The sequence below is a fragment of the Archocentrus centrarchus genome, chromosome 6 (assembly GCF_007364275.1).
Source record: "Archocentrus centrarchus isolate MPI-CPG fArcCen1 chromosome 6, fArcCen1, whole genome shotgun sequence".
Classification (NCBI taxonomy): Eukaryota; Metazoa; Chordata; class Actinopteri; order Cichliformes; family Cichlidae; genus Archocentrus; species Archocentrus centrarchus.
Genome location: NC_044351.1, coordinates 33,339,668 through 33,358,666, shown reverse-complemented (window position 1 = coordinate 33,358,666; position 18,999 = coordinate 33,339,668). Strand labels below are relative to the sequence as shown.

The 18,999-nt window shown below is 41.0% G+C and overlaps 1 protein-coding gene across 1 annotated transcript in view; it reads left to right on the top strand.

Annotated features, from left to right (window-relative positions):
- The window catches only part of syt9b (synaptotagmin IXb), a 54,819-nt gene extending 36,026 nt beyond the window's left edge, over positions 1-18,793 (top strand). Inside the window, 4 exon segments of the mRNA XM_030732300.1 lie at positions 8,926-9,046; positions 9,170-9,341; positions 9,436-9,565; positions 16,325-18,793. Of these exon segments, the coding sequence (XP_030588160.1) occupies positions 8,926-9,046; positions 9,170-9,341; positions 9,436-9,565; positions 16,325-16,402 (501 nt within the window). The 3' untranslated portion in view covers positions 16,403-18,793.
- The last annotated feature ends 206 nt before the right edge of the window (positions 18,794-18,999 follow it).

The following is an 18,999-nucleotide window of genomic DNA, read 5'->3' as shown; positions in this document are numbered from 1 at the left end:
GAATTGTGGAGTTTACGGGGCTGTACTCTCTGCCCAGATTCAGACAAATGCTGCAAAACCGATCAGATGATGCTTCACAGTGCAAGTAGATAATGACCCAAAGCAAACTGCAAACGCAACCCAAGAGTTTCTCAAGGCAAAGAAATGGGATATTCTTCAATGGCCAAGTCAGTCAACCGATCTCACCCCAATAGAGGACGCTTTTCAGTTAGTGAAGACAAAACTGAAGGCTGGGAGACACAAAAAACAAGCAGAAATGCAGATTGATGCTCCACCTCAGCCTGATTCTGCTGGAGGTTTCTTCCTGTTTCACTGTCGTCAGGTGCTAACTCAGAGGAGTTTGTCGGATTGTTGGTCATTTCTCTCTAATATTGTAATCTTTAGCTTACGATATAAAGTGCCTGAGGTGATTGTTGTTGTGAGATGATGCTATATAAATATGTCCAATTACTTTTGGGCCTCTGAAAATGGAGACTATGTATAAAAGTAGCTATAATTCTTTAACAGTTAATGCAGTACTTTTGTTAAATCCCTGAAAGTCTGTATTTTAATCACATCTGGAGCAAAAATACAAAAAAGTGTAACTGTCCAAAGATTTATGGATCTTACTGTATGTCACCTGTGTGTGGGGGTGTTCAGGTGTCCCACCTTCTGCTGGACTGTAGATCCTACAGTATGTATTAAAATAGTTTACCAGATTTTTACTAGCTTAGATTTACTAAAGTAAGCATACATTTTACAAGAAATGTGCACCTGAGAACGAGATGTGCAGCTCTATAGATGCTGGAGTCCAGAGAACATGTGACAGCACCTTTTCATTTTTAAAGTTGTGATAGATTCCATCTTATTTCTTTACAGAGGAAAAAAATAGCCGGCCATGCAGTTATGTTTATCTGTCTCACTAGTCTTACTCTACCAAAAGTTATGAAGGATCCTTTAGCCTAACCTGATTCTGCCAGGGTGTATTTATCTGTACAACTAAAGTTCCGCTTAGTCAGTGATTATTTATTTCCACCATGTTCATCCAGGCAGATATATTGTACTGCTGACTGGCTCTCATGTAATGGGACCTCCAGTGTTTAAGGGAGTCAAGTGCTCTGATGCTTACTTTTGTTCTTGTGGTACTCATATTCAAACTGATTTGTGATAAAGAAAAAAACATTAAAACCATGAAAGTTTTATTGTAATCACAAACCACGATGTAGCACATACTTTGGTCTATAACAAATAATGAGCAGAAATAAGGACTCAGAAGCTTGTGTCAGTATATAGATCTTTATCACAGCAACAGAAAACTCTAAATTATTAATTAAAGGCTGGAATAACAAACTCCGGTAAAATATCTTGACAATTTGTGGTAAAAATATTTGAGTTTTTACTTGGTTTTCTTTAGCAATTGACTGCAGGGAAGTATGCAGGCAGCCGCTGAGGTCCACAGGGACAAAGAGGAAATGAGGGTGCGGTGGAGAGCAGGAAGATAGGTGAGCAAAGCAAATCTTCCTCCAAACAGAAGGTGACAGGCTGGAGTTAAGCAGGAAAGTGTGGCAGAGAGAAACTAGTGATCTTCCAGGTTGGGGAAAACAGAGGACTCTGTCTTCAGCCATCATTCTTAGAAGTATCACTGGGAAGCAGACAGAGCAGGGTTACAAAACTGGGTTTACAGCAGAGGGTCTGATCGTTCCTGTAGGTGATAATGATCTGCCGAGAAATATGAGCACCATCCTGTTTTTAAAGGCTTCATTAGTGGAATTGGCAACAGGTGTGATGGCTGAAGCCTGGGAACTCCAGCAACACCCACAGGGCGGGCCAGCAAGAGAACCTGGTCCATGAATCTACCTGAGAGTATTGGGGGGGCAAAAGAAACCACGACAGGTCCCCCCCGTCAATGATGCCATCAGGTTGCTGGTCCTCTAAAAGTCCATGATGAGAGAGGGGTCAAGGACAAAGGAACAAGGGATCCAAGACTGTTTTGGGATCAAACCCTTCCCAGTCAACTGGAAACTGGAGGCCTCGACCCAACACATCCAAAATCCTGCAGACAGTACAGGCAGGATGGTTATCCAAAACCTGGGACAGTGGAGGGGGGTCAGCCAGAGGCCAAAGAGAGCTAGAAGCTACAGGTTTGATCTGGGACACATGGAATGTAGGTGGACTTTTGTGGAAGCAGATACTTAAGGAGCATAGGAGAAGTATTAATAAAGAAGTCTAATAAACCTGGAAGCAAACTTCTTGGAAGTGGATTTTTTGGGAATGTCTCTAGAAGAAACTCTGGCCTGCAGAGTGTAACAGAATCAGGGTCCATTGATTTTGCTTTGAGTTTTATGTGAGAGTTGCAACAACGTGTGGGGAACAGTTTTTAGTCGAGTACCATGCATCAGTACCCCGACTTCTACTGGTAGGCATTCTGTTTTGGCCTCACAGGACAGGACGAGATGAAATGACCAAGTTGACCACAACAGATGCAGACTTTAGCCTCCATCCTTGCCTGCTGTTACTTAGCTAGTTTAGCATGCCAAAACTGCACTGACTCCTCAGAATGATCATTTGGAGAGCTTGAAGCTCTGGAAGTGGAAGGCAGACAGGATCAGTTGGAGAAAAACTCCACAGCGACCCAACAGCCTCAACCGACTGGGGCACAGCTGGGGGTTCAGTGGAAGAAGGCTGTGGCAACTTGGGATTAATTAGTTGAATGGCTCAATTAACAAGCTGAGAGTCTGATTGTGTTGGCCAGGCAACACCCCCTGATGAGACACAGCTCCACGCATGGCTGCTGAGTCTGAAAGATGGCCACATCCCTCTGTCATAATAAATGGGAATGAGGACCAAATGATTTATGAAAGGCAGGAATAACAGACTCAGGGAAGTCCTGCTCTAGAGGAACAGGTCTGAGGTTTCTGTCAGAGAGGGAAACAGGAGCTAGTTGAGGTGCGGGTAAGTATGAGATATTTATCTTGACAATTTATGGTTGAAGGATTTGAGTTTTTACTTGGTTTTCTTTAGCAGTTGACTGCAGTATACAGGCAGCCAATGAAGTCCAAAGGGAGAGAGAGAGAGAGAGGGGAAATAATTAAACATTGGAGAGCAGGCAGGCAGGAGAGCAAAGCAAATCTTCCTCCAAACAGAAGCTGACCAAGCAGGTAAGTGTGGACAGAGACGGACACAAGGAATTCCTGATCATTCCCTAGGCAGTAATAATCTGCCAAGAAACATGAGTGCCATCCTGTCCTTAAATACTACAAGGCTTAATTAGTGGAATCGGCAACAGGTGGCTGAAGCCTGGAAACTCCAGTAACACCCACAGGGCGGGCTGGCTCGAGAACCCGGCCCACTACTCCACCTGAGAGTGTAGGAGAGAGAGGGAAACACACCTCCAGGCCAGAAGGGACCATGACACAGTGATTTATCGGTGCACTAAATTTTGATACAGTATCCTTCCTTTTTATTCCCAATCACAGATTAAAAAGCAGATATTTATATTATAATACTTATTTTATGTAATCATTTGTTACCTGGTTAACTACACCTGCATCAGTTTTGGGGGAAAAAATCTAACTGGGTAAAATATATAATACAAGAATCATGAATGAAAGGTACTGTATGTGTAAAGCTGTGGAGGTCCAGTAAAATACTGACCAGTTTACTATGGATAAAGTGACTGCATATATAAATAAATAAATAAAAAGCAGGTCCTAAATATTAGGACAGCTGTTGTGGACACCCACACTCTCTTAGATGAATAATTTATTACCAGGTCTACTGTATACAGTAAAAGACCAATAATCAGCTGCCTCTCCATGAGCCTCTCGTCTTATGGACCAACTCTAACTCCACTGCCGTGGCATGCAGCTGGAGGCGCTGCTTATGTATGTTATGCTGTGCTCTGCAGCCTCAGAGAGCTTACTGAAACTTATTATTTAATGCTTGCTGTAATATTTATAAATATTAAAATGGGAAAAAAATTATTTTTATTTATTTTTGCTCTGTAAATGTGTTTACTTGAGTATAATGTACTTCCTGTGTACATACATACTGTATGATTCAGATTTTCAGAAGAAATTGAGATTTTAAAAAGGTACTTGTCCAGTTTAAAAACAGTTTAAAACATTCCAAATGTAACTAATTCTATCAATAAAATGTGAAAAAACAACTGGACTCAATGTTCAAATTGTATCATGCTGAAGAGAAGCCAGCTGAAGTTTAACCAGGGATGGGCCGTACTCTCACATAATACACTGACAACATGGTGCAGGGAGTCAGTGCAACCTTTGCTTTATGACAGATACACATTTTATGCACAATCGCAGGCAAAGGGCAGCTTAACAAACCCAACGTTATAATCGTGCCATTAAAAGTTTTAGTTAATAATCACAAGAAATTAGAGAAAGTACGATTGGGCAGTACGATAGTCTAAAACAGTCTGAAATCAGATATTCACATCTTTCACTGGTTCAGCAGAAAGAATCACATTACAAATCAGGCCCGGTTCTAGCCACTGTAGTTGGGTGGGCAGACTGAAAATGTAGGTGGGCAAGTATATATATAATATGACACAAAATATTAGGCTATATTTGTTTGTTTTTTGGGAGTTGAATACAGCCCTAGTAGGCACAAAGATATACATATACCCTCCATTTATCTGGGTTTGGGACATCACAAAAGTACACAGATTTGTGACCTTTGTGGCTGGAATATACATTTTTTTTTTATTCTTTTTTTTTTATTATACAACAGTACGACAGAAAGAGAACAGCAACTGCAAAAAAATGCAAAATGTGAAAAACTACAGAATCATTCTTCTGTTTTTTTTTTGGGCAAACTTTGTGACAAATTCATTCGGGAAGCAGAAACGTGTCCTGAGCCACAGAGTATTCCAGCCGAGGTCTAGTGTGGTACCACGCCGGCTGAATGAGCGGAGTATCGGTGAAGGCACGATAGCTAGTACTGGCTGTGTGGGCCAGGGTTATAATAGTTTTGGATTTTTACATTATTGTTTAGTTTTAGTTAGTTTTTACCTTTTTTTTCTCTAATTCAGTTAGTTTTAATTAGTTTTCAGAGCGGTTTTGCTGTTTTTATTTTAGGTTTAATGTTTTAGTTTTAGTAGTTTTAGTTTAGTTTCGTTAGTTTCAGTATTAGTTTAGTATTTTCATACTTTGTCAGGTGCAAGATTCAATGCACAAAGTGACTATTGTGTAATAAAAACTCAACAAAAGATACCATAAAGAAATATATTCAACAACCAACAGTTCACAAGACAGCAGCACTACATGCTAAATGTGTAATAATTAGGACACACATGAACATCAACAGGGAGAAACAAAGAAAAACATGAACTCCCAACTCAATAACTTCTACAATAAACTCCCAATAAACTCCAGTGTCAGTGCAGCAGATTAACAACAGCTACATGTGGTGTTTGACAAAAACAAACTCTTCAAAGCTCAAATCCAGCTGCATCCTGATGTTCTCACCACCTGAAGCTGCTTCTATTAGCTTGGTTAGATGCTCGCTGATTAGACTTGCAGGGTCTTTGCGGCCTCTGTACACAACCTACAGTGTCTGACCTCATGTCCGCATTTATGCTTGTGTAGCTGGATTGTGTGCGTTAATTACCTTGTGGTCGTGTGCTGCGGTGCCAGCTGGGACTTTTTTTGGTCCTCCCTCTTTGTGTTCAGTTTTTTGGCTGCAAACATATTTGTCCCTGTTTTTCCACTTCCTTCATTTCCTCACGTCCATTCCGACAGCAGTCTCCCTCCAGGAATCTGCTGACATTTGTGAGTCCTGATGCTTTGATTATTATTCCTGATTGTTATTCTCTCACTGATAAAGTAGACGGAAACGCACAAGAACTGAACAGGTTCATCACAGCGTTGTGGACCCGCTCTGAACCCGGTCGGTTCAGAGCGACTCTGCCGCTTCCTCGTGCACACACACGCACACAGCTGCCCGACGGCGCTCCCAGCTTAAACTCTGAGAGCGGAAAAATGATCAATACACAATAATTTCAGTTAGTTTTAGTTAGTTTTTTAAACTCACAATACAGTTTTAGTCAGTTATCGTTTTTTTCCTTTTCAAGATTCAAGAAGTTTATTGTCATGTACACCGCAAAACACTGTGGTTATGCTGAGCATTGAATTCTTACTTGCGACTGCTTTACAAACAATTGAAATAAGCAACTAAGTTAAAATAAAATTTAAGAATTTTTAACTGTAGCCTTTATTTATTTCAGTTAACGACAATGTTTTTTTCAATTTAGTTTTCGTTATTTCGTTCGTTTTCGTTAACTATAATAACCCTGGTGTGGGCACAGTGCTATTCAGGTCCGCAACGGTAGGACCTGGCGCTGAAAAGGCCAGAGGAAGGACCTGCTTTGGGTCTGGGGATGTGGCTAGAGTAGGACTAGCATCAGGGGTGCTTGTGCTGTTACATGCAGAGAAACTAGTCGGTAGATTGTCTGCTGATTGGACAGAGGAGGAGACGGAGCAGGTAACCCGCTCAGGGGGAGATATTTCAGCACGGGCAGCAGCGGGACGGGAGCTGTTGGGGATACCCCAGTGCTAGATTTACTGATAGACGCGATACATGCTCATGGTAAAAAGAAGTAAAATATTAACATCTAAATTAGAGTGTGACCCAGATTAAGGAAAAGCACGAAACGAGGGACTGCAGCCCTGAATCAGGCCTCTTTCCCACCAACAGGGTTCCGGAGCCCGTGCCGTAATTTGAACCATGAGGCGGATTTTCCACCGCCGAAACACTCGGTGCTCGGCCGAAAAACGGGTTCAAATCCGGCCCCGCAAACTAGCTGGTCTCGAACCGCGAACGCGTGACGAAAGCGTGTGAGAAAGTCAAAGTGTGGAAAATTAAAACTATTGTAGGTGCAGCTTGATGGGAGTACTATTCGCTTCCCGCAGGCGGTATGGGAGATTTTGATTGGGTGGGCAAGAATCAGATTTGGGTGGCTGAGCCCACCCTTATCCTATGCTACCACCGGCTCCGGTACAAATGGAAAATTGCTTTTTGGTGCAGCTCGTGATGAAAGCGCCTCAAACGCTTCATTTTTGTCTGGAAGTCTCAGAAATGCCCCAAAACACTCGTTCATTTCACTGTATCCGAATGCTAAACGTGACAGCTTGCAGATGGAAGGGCAAGGAAGAATTATGAGAACGAGAGGAGAGCGATCACGTTAGACTGTGTGATTATGAAAGACACAGCCAGAGAGGTGAGCAGATAAAGCCTGGCCGCTCCTCAGGGAGAGCAGGTGTTAGTGTTATAATTGGAGAAGATGGACCGTCCATACGCTCTCGCTGCTTTATTGGAGTGCTTTAGAGCACCGCTCTAATTTCATTGGCCGAGCACAAGTGACCATAATCCCGACCGCAGGCTTGATTTGAGTGCTCATAAGAGTAGTGACCGACATCCTATAGTCTGAAAACTTTAGTGTGTGCGTAGGTGTGTGTGCGTATGTGTGAAATGGGAGAAGGAAATCACATTATCCTGTAGTGAGCTGAAGGGCCAGTTGATACACCGTCTCTGCACACGCCTGTGTGTGTGTGTGAGTGTCAGAGCGCACATTCCTGTGCTTGTGCCCCAACATGTGCGTGTTACACCTCGAAGGCTGCGTGAGCTGCATGTCATTAATGCCTGAGGCTCACAGCTACACCGATGTTTGGTGTCGGAGGTAGATTTTGTCTCAGCAACACGTGTGATGAATCTACTCATCACCCACTGAAAATGTCACAGATCCTGGACGATGCACGTGTGTGTGTGTGTGTGCGGGCGTCAGTGTGCTCGCGGGCATGCGTATGCTGTCATCTGCGATGAATTAACTCATTTTGTTCAATTTGATTTCAGTAATTTTGAGCTCAAGAGTCTGAATGGCAGCTTTTTAATGTGCGCGTGTGCTGCCCTCATCATCAGACTCCCAATAATCTGAACAGCATGAGGTGGAGCACTCACTAATTTCCAAGTGAAACAATGATCTTCTGCTGTTGCTGTTGCATCTTTAACAAGGCTTTCTAGCAAACGGGTCACTTCTGACAAAGCTTGAAGACATAATCATGAGCATCCTCTGTATTAATCACTGTTAACCTGCTTTCCTGCCACGTCCACTGAAACTTCCATTTGCAGTTTTTATTTTAAAAATTACAAGTCAGTCTGTTACTTCTTTAAAAATCCTTGTTGTGGTCAATTTAATTTTTAAGGTTTCTTAACATGGAGCTAAATGCCAGCCAGAAATGATGAAAGGCATAAAAATAGAAATCAGAGTTTCCCCGTAAGAAATCTTGTCACTGCTTGTGCCTCATACATGCACTGCTCACCATCGCGCCATCACACGTTATTTTCAGACGTGTTAATTGGGAAAAAGAGCCTGGCATGTGTATGAATGTGAATAAGCTGCAGAAGCAGGGAAGTTCGTGTGGGGGAAAAATAGTAGTTCCACACATTTGAGTTCATACTGATTTAGAGATGCAACAAATATCCCGAATCAGTGTGGACACAGGCGCTGTGATACAGTAACGCTGAGCTGATTTAATGAGCAATGATGAATCATCCAGACGTGATTCTGAAAGGCTTTTTCTTACTAAGGTGCTGCAGCCATGATCCACATCTGAGGCGCAAACAAAAGTGTCATTTCTCTGACATCATATGTTGGATCCACTATAAACCCTTAAAGTTTCCTGAAATAGATGCTACTTAATTTTGTTTTGGTCCTTTCATGCTTGTTTTATTAGCAGTTATGTTTTTCATTACCCATACAGTGTATTTTTATCACTCAGCCTTCTGTTCTATTTTCGCATCTAGACTGTCAATAGAGAGATTCCTGTGTGTGCCATCTGCGACTATGGCATTGAATCTGAAAAGCGAATTAAAGTTTGATATGAAAAGGATGCCACAGTACTAATATAGAAATATATTTGTTTATAGGACAATGTGGACCTTGGAGAGCTGATGTTCTCACTGTGTTATCTCCCAACGGCTGGCAGGCTTACCATCACAATCATTAAAGCCAGAAATCTCAAAGCCATGGACATCACTGGAGCTTCAGGTGGGTGCTGATCAGCAGTACAGTGTAGTAAGAGAAGGTATTCGTGTGCTTGATCGTTGGCAGCTAGTTCAGTGTTTTGCTAATTGATGTGAGGGTGATGCCTAACAGCTGATCTCTTCTCAGATCCATATGTGAAAGTGTCTCTGATGTGTGATGGTCGAAGGCTAAAGAAGAGAAAGACATCGACTAAGCGTAACACTCTGAACCCGGTGTACAATGAAGCCATTGTGTTTGATGTTCCTCCTGAAAGTATTGATCAGATCAGCCTGCTGATAGCTGTCATGGACTACGATCGGTTAGTTCCTTCTGTACACTTGTCACTCTCCTGTAACACATTCACTGGTTGGTAGAACATGTTGGAGTCGGTGCTGTTCTTTGCTATCCTGCAGGGTTGGACATAACGAAGTGATCGGGGTGTGCAGGGTGGGCAGCGAGGCCGAGAGCCTGGGCCGGGACCACTGGAACGAGATGCTGACGTACCCGCGAAAGCCAATTGCACACTGGCACCCGCTCGTGGAGGTACGGCCTGCTTTGTGTACGAGACGTTTTAAAGTGGAGATATACTACAATAAACTCTTACAGAGTAAATATTGCATAACATTTTCCTCATGAGGATACTGGAACAAACCCTTTAGCACTATTTTTTTTAACAGAAATTACTGAGTAGCTGCTGAGGTGTTAGATGAAAGGGTGAACATCATTCATTTTTTATTTGATCCTGAAGGGAACACAAAGGTCACCACCAAAAAGTTTATGGCAATCAATCAAATTGTTTGTTGTAGATGGTTACAATGTAGAGACGTTTTACCAAGGCTCAGTGTGCTGCTAAAGAAAAATGCAGTGGATCTGCAAAATAAAATTTAGATTTAGATTTTGATGAAGATTTCTAGGAGAGAGGGCGACGGACTTCTTGACCACATTGTTTAACACAATCTTGGAGAGTAAGAGGATGCCTGAAGAGTGGAGAAAAGGTCTACTAGAGCTGTAGTAAGTTGATGAGCCACTAGGCACTGCCTTTCTGACAGGCAAGCTATTTTATTGGATTTCAAATATAGCATCGCTGCTAATCACTGTACCTTCTTTAAAGGCTTTTAACAACAGGGGTTTTTTGTTGTTGTTGTTGCAGGATGCAGTGGCCAGGGTTATCAGCTAGCATGCACTAGCTTGGTTAGCAAGGTGGCTGATATGTCCTGTTTATTGACTTGAATTAGCTAAACCTTACAGACAGCCTGTGTTGGCACCATGAATTGTATATAAATCATGGACGTAGCCGTCATGACATCACCCAGGTGAGAGCCCGTTACAAAACGTGGAGCTGAGTGTTTTCTCCAGTGCCTTCTCGGTGTGGATCTGACTGAACCCACATGTGTATTGGGTAACGACCTGTGACTGACAGGTCACCAGCCAATGAGCAGAACTTCGATAGAAAGGCGGCTTAACTCCAGTTTCAAACACCAGGATGGCCATGCTCTGCTCAACGATTCATAACGGGAGTTCATTAATAAATGGGTTACATCATTGCGGCTGCGTATTTTATACCATCTATGCCTGAAAGTAGCAACCGAGTCCATAAAGTCACCAGGTGGGTGTTTAGTGCGGTCACAGAGTGAGGAAGCCAGGGGCCATTTCCCACAGACTTCTGTGAAACTGAAAGTCTGTTTGCGACCGTAGTAATCGCCCCCTGTTGGGGCATTAAATTCAGTTTGCAACCCAGAAGCTATATTTTTTTCATGTTGTATATGGCTGGCACACACCAGGCTGTAAACATTTTTGGAGCCAGCCTCAAGTGGGCCTTTGTGAAACTGCAGTTTTGTGGCGGTTCTGCCCCTTCAGCCCCTTTTAATTCACTCTGATCCGACTGTGGAAAGGTAAAGGAGCGTCAGTAGTCTGACGCAGTCCCAAACAACACGCTGTGAAAGCTTCTGTCATCTAAAAACAGTTCTGCTTCAGAACGGAGCCCTCTTTACATAAAAAACAGAGAAACAAAGGAAATGATTTTAAATAAGCATCACTTTCCATGTTCTGTATACGTTTTATACAGTTCATTTGAAGATACAGTCAAACAAAAAGAAGTAAAACAATTACATAACAAAAATACTGCACAGCCCCCATGTCTGCTTGACTCACTTTGTTGTGATTGCCACAGCAGAGGCACCTAGTTGTCAGAGGGAGGGGGGGCACAGAGAGAGGTGGCTGCGTTCACTGAGCTGCTTCTATTTCTGAAATCCCAGCCCACACTCATTAAAAAACAAAACAAAAACAAAAAACCAGAGCGCGCTAAAACAGATGCTGAACCCATTCATGTAAATTCATGTCGAGCCGTCAAAGAGAAACATTTTGGTATTCAGCTAAAGGGGATCACAAGATGAAACAGCTCAAAGAGGAACGCCTGGCGTCAGACATGACACGACATGACGTGGGCACCCCGGTCCCAGCCTTCGAGAAACGTGTCAAGCTCCTGATATTATGCTATAGAAAATTTGTCCAAATTTTCCATGTGAAGAGTGCAAAATGTTCCCCTCTGTTACGGGACATTCTCACCTCTATTGATACTGTAAGTGGTTTGAATGTACAATCCCTTTCATGTTACATCTGCTGTGAGGCAAATGTATTTAAGAGGGTCTTAATAAACAAGTATTACCTTTAAAAAGGCATAATCTGTTCTGAAGCATGATGTCTGTTAGATTATAAAAGAATTTTAATTAAATTTGGTCTATTTTTTTGTCCATCTATTCTATTAAAATTAACCACAAAGATATTTATAATATTGCTTTATTTTAATTAGTTAATTAAAAAACAAAACACACTCAGGTAACAGGGTGGACGGGGGTGACATCACTCAAGTGAGTTTAAGAAAATTATAATCCTATTAGAGTTTAAAAGTTTCTATTACAAAAATGATAAACATAAGATAAGATAATAAGATAATAAGATAGTGTTTATTCGTCACATGCACAGTTATACACAGTACAATGCACAGTGAAATGTATTTAAAACATAATAACCAGTAATAACTGTTTTATACATTTGATGTATTCTAGAGTGTTTTAATAACAGTGACAGTTCTTGCAGCTGCACCACAGACTTTAACATGGATACACTGATTAATTTTGGGCTTTGGTACCAGGAACGTTCATCTAACTTTGAAATGAAATAAACAGTTTTATGACAACTTAACATTTGCATTGGCTGCACCAGCTGACATGGAAAGTGTACCAGTCCGCTGATTGGATTTAGCTAATTATATCCATATTTATACAAGAGAAAGCTGCAAAACTTTTCATCTAGCCATGAAGACCCCGTGGGGTCCTCTGGATGATGAAATATCCTTTTCACTATCATCACTGCTTTACATCATAATAAAGGTCTCAGGTTGGTGATAAAATGCTTGTTTAATTATCTCAACTGCTTTAAAACTGTTGGTATTTATACATTTAGATTTTTTAATCTAAATTAGATCTAATATATAAAGCATAATATTAAAAATGTAAAAATAAAATCATGCTAGCACCCTGAAATTAATCAAGCATAATATTCAACCACTAAAACTAATTTGTCGATTCAGGAATGCAAGTAAATAAAAAAAAATAATAATAATAGCTTACTTTTTATTTTATCATCTTTTTTTTTTTTTGTAAAACAGTAGATTTGGCAGCAACATATTTTAGCATTAAAATATAATTTTGAATGAAGTGCTGGTGCATGCTGGTGGATTAACCACTGCAGAAACATTAAAAAATGATTCTGATAATTACCAGTACTGTTAGTTTGAGGGCAGCTGTGGCATAAACCTTAAACTGGGTGTTGGTGTAATAATTTAAGGTTTATGTGGTTTATGAGTTTTAACACACTTTGTTGAGTGGCAATAATTTTCAGAAGTTCGGTGATTTCCATAACACGTTCATGCCTCTTTTTAAAGCATCACCTGCATTTAGCAGTGGTTTTTAGCCTTGAAGGCTTTAATGAGAGTTACACAAATCAACAAATTCCTTTCAATATACAGCTTTACTCCTCAGAGACTTTACAGTGATTTCATTGTTTTTTCTGGTATCAAAGTCAGAAATCAGTCTCAACATTTTGTCTTTGTGTTATTTTCAGTTAAATGTGGGGTTCAAATGAACTGCTATTCATTGCATTCTGCTCCTAGTTATATTTTGCACAGTATCTCAGCTGTTTTGGTCGCTCTAGTTTCTCCATCTCGGCGTTTTACCTGTGAATGATTTATTTGCTTTTAGTCTGACTGTGCATATTTTAAGAGAGAAGCAACAGGAAACAACATTCAGCTGCTTTTATTCCACCTTTGAAAATGACATGCAGGTCGTTAAGCCTCCTTTTTACACCACAGTGTCAGTCAGCATGATTAATTTAGTTACATCCAGACAACAAAAATCTACCCACTTCTCCAAGTTAACAACTCCGAACCAAGAAAGCCATTCAGGAATCCCTCCTAAAAGAAGTAGATGAAGCACGAGCTGTCACGCTGTGTACTTTCAGTGTTGGTGAGAGCCCAGTGACCCTGATATTTTCCACAGTGATGAGGCCAGAGAGCTCTTTCGCTGCCTCTAGGACCGTTTGTATAGCACTAACACACCCGTCCACAAAAACAATGAGCTGTGTCAAACACTCACCAGCAGCAATTCTTGTCTAAGGCTATTAGCAGCAGCTCTGGACTGCAGCAGCAGCAGAGTCTGAGACCTCAGCTAATGGCTTATTCATGTAGAGATCCACACCGAAGACCTGAGGGGAACTGGCCCACAGGATAGTTCACACATCCTCGCACACACTTATACACACACATATGTAGCTGAAGCATATGCAGAATGGTGATACGTATGCATCGAGTATTCACACAGTCACACAACATGCATGTTTCAACAAATAAAACTAAACACGTGTGACAAGCTGGCTCACACACACACACACACACACTTAAAGGTTTCCTGTCCACTTTAGTTTACAGCTTTTCTAAAGTGTTGGAATGACCCCCTGACCACTGAGAGCATTAATAATTCAGCAGATTGAGCTCTTTGGCCCAGAGTGTAAACACACACACACACACACACACACACACACTGGTTCAGATGCTGCTGAGTAGAAAGTACATGCAGAAAGCTGAAAGCTCAGTTGCCTCCACTTTGTCACATGAATGAGTAGCTGGGTAGCAGAAATGCACACTGGAGGGGCTGCTCTCATCAAGTGCGGTTAGTGTGATTCCTAAGCCAGCTTTGGAGTTTATATCTCTGGCTCTTCAGCCTCACAGGGCTGCCTCAGGTTAAACCACTTCTTCACGGCAGCCCGCACTTTGATTCTGCTCCAGCGCAGGTTCGATTCCCATCAAAGAGGACCAGATCAAAATGATAAAAATGCTCCTTTGACAGATCCAACAAATTAATTATTCAGCATAATTTTGTGGGATTTCTGTCAGGAACAAATTTGTGGTTTATGATTTTTTTCACAGATGATGTTTTACACTAATATTCAAAACAGAAATTTCCAACCCACCAAAGTTCACTGATGCTGAATTCACCTTCCTCTGTCGGGTCATAAACCGCTAAACAAAATTAAATGAAGCGAAATAATTAGCAGACATTTGTGACACATGAATTTACTCTTGCTGCCCTTTTAAAGACTGAGCTCACAGTTCAGAAATAACCCAAACTACTACCAAAGACACGGTGTGCTGAAACGAGTGTTTCCCTCTGATGTTTCTGTTGGCAGGAGTGGATGAAACGCTGACAAACACAGTCCAACACACACGTTTCTAAACAGATTTTAGTCTGAAATCTTAAAGTGTACTGTCAACACACTGCCAGTACAAAGTGTCCTGCGAGTAGCTTTAAAGGTGAAGTATTCAGAGACCAGCCTGAATGGCTGATATGACACGTGCTTCGACTTCACCCAGCAGTAAACTCCCCGTATCTGTTTACCCTGAGTTTACACAGACTGAAGGTCTGAGCCGGGTTTAATCCAATGTGTTCTCACGCCAGGCTGTCACATAATGCTGTTTCATCAGATACCACCTGAAACCCTTTTGGTACCAGTGCATGATGCAGTACTGGCCACAGACAGATAACGGCCCCATTAATACAGATATGTGAAGTCTACTTAAAGAGGTTGGAGAGGTGAGGTTGTCATAAGCAGTTTTGGGGTTGTTCCTTAAAAAAATACTGTGTTGCATGTTACTTGTTACTTTTTTTTTTAAAGCAATGTATTAAATTATTTATTTAGTCCCTGGAGAAGGTCATTTGTCAGACTACACTTCACATTTATTCTGCATTACTCCATAATATGGCCATATATAATTAGCAGTGATTAATAGAAACCTTCAGTTGTAGTCCCGAATGCTGACAAACTCCTATCCAAATGAGGACACACAGTCAATGAAGGCTTCAGAGCCTCTCCCCTCTGCTGTTACCTGTTGAAGATCAGGCTCTGGCTGCTGGGCTGGCGTCAGCATGCTGTCTGTGCACATGTTTGTGTTAGCAGCAGCGGAGTTGTTTCTGTCAGTTTGCACTTAACATGACATTACTGCATTACAGAAACATGCAACATGAACAGGTCCCGAGTCACCGGTTTGTTAGTCAGAAAATTATGATTTGCCCTTTTATGTTTTCCACTTGGTTTCACGTTTTGCTTTTACCTGCTGGGATAGATTACACACTATAAACTACTTGATTACTTTTACAAAGGAAAACGTCCCTTCGCACCAATTACCCTTTGCTTTTATAAATGATGTGTTTGGAGTGACAAGCCAGAGGCTTTGGCAAAATGGGATTGATAAGAGAAGATAGTGTTTATTTGTCACGTGCACAGTTAGACACAGTACAGTACAATGCACAGTGAAATGTATTTTGTACCTGCAACCATATATACACACACATATAAATAAGAAGAATAAAAATAAGTAATTCACACTATACACTATACACACTTTACATGGAATTATAGAATATTATAATAATTTACATTGTGCAATAATTGAGAACAGCCTGTTGAATCTGAGGCCACATGACTTCACTGACATGACTCATTTTATAGGTATGTGTCAGGTGAACTGCCCCATTTCACTCTTTCAAAGCACATTTTCTGCCAAAGGGATGCACATTTTTTTTTTAATTATTCCAATTAACCCAACAGTCATAAACTGGGATGCAAACCATAGTTTCCTGGCTTGTAATGTATATTTGGTGAATCTGTCAATCCAGGCTTTGGAAGTTTCTAGACTTTTGTTCCCTTCATTATTTAACTCACAAACTCTCTTTCTCTGTTGTGGTCCAGTGGGTCGGACAGGGAGCGACAGTGAGTGGGAGCCAAGGAGGATCCACCAATTCCCTGAAGACACCACCATCACCATAACCACACACACACACACACACACACACACACGCACACGCACGCACACACACACACACGCACACACAGCCTCAGGGTGGGAGAACGATGGGCCAACAGAGAGTCCTACTTAAGGTTAAAACATACAGTGCAAAGTGAAACTAACAAGTGACTGCAGTAGTGGGCTAACATCAGCTATAAGCCAATATTCAAACTGTGTGTCATTAGAGTGAGCTAAGTGTTAGTGTGCTAAGATTGGAGCAAAGTCTAATTCCCATTTCTTACTTCCTCTTGTGTCTTCACAACCAAATAAACACTTAACGACATTCCAACTAAACTAGTACAATACTTTTGTCATATTGACCTGTTACTGACAGAATTAACAGATTATCTAACAGATTAAGCTTCTGCCTTTTTTTTTGTTTTTTTTTAGGGAAATTGCCGTCTGTGGACCAAAATATTATATTTTTAGGTGAATATGTAAAGCTGTGACTGTTGATTTGTGCAAGTGATGAGCTATCCTAGGCAACATGTTTGCTCCATAGTAGGAGCTAGAAAGGTGAGTGGCAGAATTAGAAAGCATCACTGTTCAGATCAACACATTTCAGCTCGTTTCAGCGTTTTATTTGTTGTGTTGAACATTCATACTCGTCACGTGTTGGTTATACAGTAAGTTGCCAGTGGCAGCCGGAGCAGACGTGAACAGAGGAGAGTCGAATGCAAATTAGGTCAAATAAAATTGAAGAGGATTTAATCCAAGAATGTGTAAAACATCTGACAGAAGGAATTTTCCTTTTAGTGCATGTTAGATTGGCATACTTTGTTAACAGGGTGTGGTCATAATAAAGGAAACATAAGTTGTCATCAGTGGAAAAAGGGCAGTCCACTCATATTATCATAACAACATCATGATAACCAATGTGACCATCATTGTAACACTTTGTAACCCAGAAACCAACCAGAACTTACTGATGTACTAATGTCATTTAGCCTTACAAGGACTTTAAAACATAATTGGAAAATATGCATAACATGAAATAACAGATTTATGTAAAGCTGTATGACTTATGGTTATAGTATAGACGCTGTACAGCCGCATTCACTCATTTGTTTTTTCACTGTCACACGTGTTATAGTTACTTTTGGAAATCATCTCACACTCTTGCAGAGAAACGCTTACTTTGTAAAAATTTGCCACTCAGAAAGTTTTGACTGCTTTTAGAGCTCTTGCACAGGAAACAGCTGCTGGAAATGAGACTGATGAGCCATGAAAACCAAGCATAATCTGTGGACTGTAAAGGAGAGAGATTTTCCCATGTGATGAGATTACACGAGCTCACTTTGATTTAACGTGCCGAATGAGGTGGTCTGAGCAGCCTGGATGAACCGCTGACTTGTTTGCAGTCTGTCTGATTATGTGGCTGCTCGTGTTTTTCTGTAGTGATGTCACCATGTTCCCAGATGCTACAGAAAATCAAACCCGTGTTGTAACAAATCACAGTTCTCCTTAGGGACCACACGATGACTGCAGATGTTATTGTGCAACCCCTTTGGGACTCCTTTGTGCCTTTTTGATGTGCTTTGCCATTTTATCATCCAGTGTTCCAATTTAGCGAGATGTTTAACAGATAATGAAGGTGATAACCCTAAATAATTTGCTAAAAGTGAGGAGCCTTTGAAATTAAAGGGGTCCTATAATGCTTTTTGTTTAATATTATATATTGTTAGAACAGGGGGGTGTTCATAATAAACATGGCAAGCATTTCAAATATTGAGGCCAATGTAGTAATCTCTGTGTGCCAAAAGATTTTTTTCCTCATAGATCCATATGATGTCAGTCAGGTGAGACACTCCTAATATGGTCATCTCAGCACACAGCTCTGACTGTTCAAACAGCTCCTTACGAAGGGCAGCCAATCAGAAGGAATGTGGTTTAAAGGGCGGGGGTAGGAAGCTAAAAAACAATGCATGAACTGAGCTTTTTTTTTTTTTTAAACTCTGAGTCATGCAAAGCTACTCTATCAGAGTCCCAGAATTAGAAAAAAAAAAAGATGGAGCAGGAAATGAGCATTATAGGTCCCCTTTAAATTAGTGAACTGATGATCCCATACTGAAACATTTACCTGGAGCTGCCCTGTCCCACTGTAATGACTCTCAATGTTGTTTTCCTTTAACTGGGACCATACTCTGTGGTAGTTTTAATAAGCCAGTGTTTGTTTGTTTGTTTTTGTTTGTTTGTTTTTAATCAGATTAATACCAGTATTGTTTATGGCTTTGTATTGGACACTGTCACAAATAAAGATTTCTTCCGTGTTTGTAGGTACCATGCATGCATCATTTTTTTGAGTCATTTTTAAATATCTTTTTTGTTGTGAGATACTAATCATATTGTAAACACATGTATTATGAACCTAAGGCAGACTGTGTAAATTGTCCATTCAGATGTCATTAATAAATATTTCTCTATATATATAGCATGGATTGATTTATGGGGCGTGTGAGATGCAGAGACGATGCTTCAGAGAGAGAATGAAAGCGACAGATACAAACACGTGCCTCCCCCTCAGGCCTTTTTTTCCTCTACTCACACCTGTGTCGTGAACCCCCCCCAACAGAGTGCT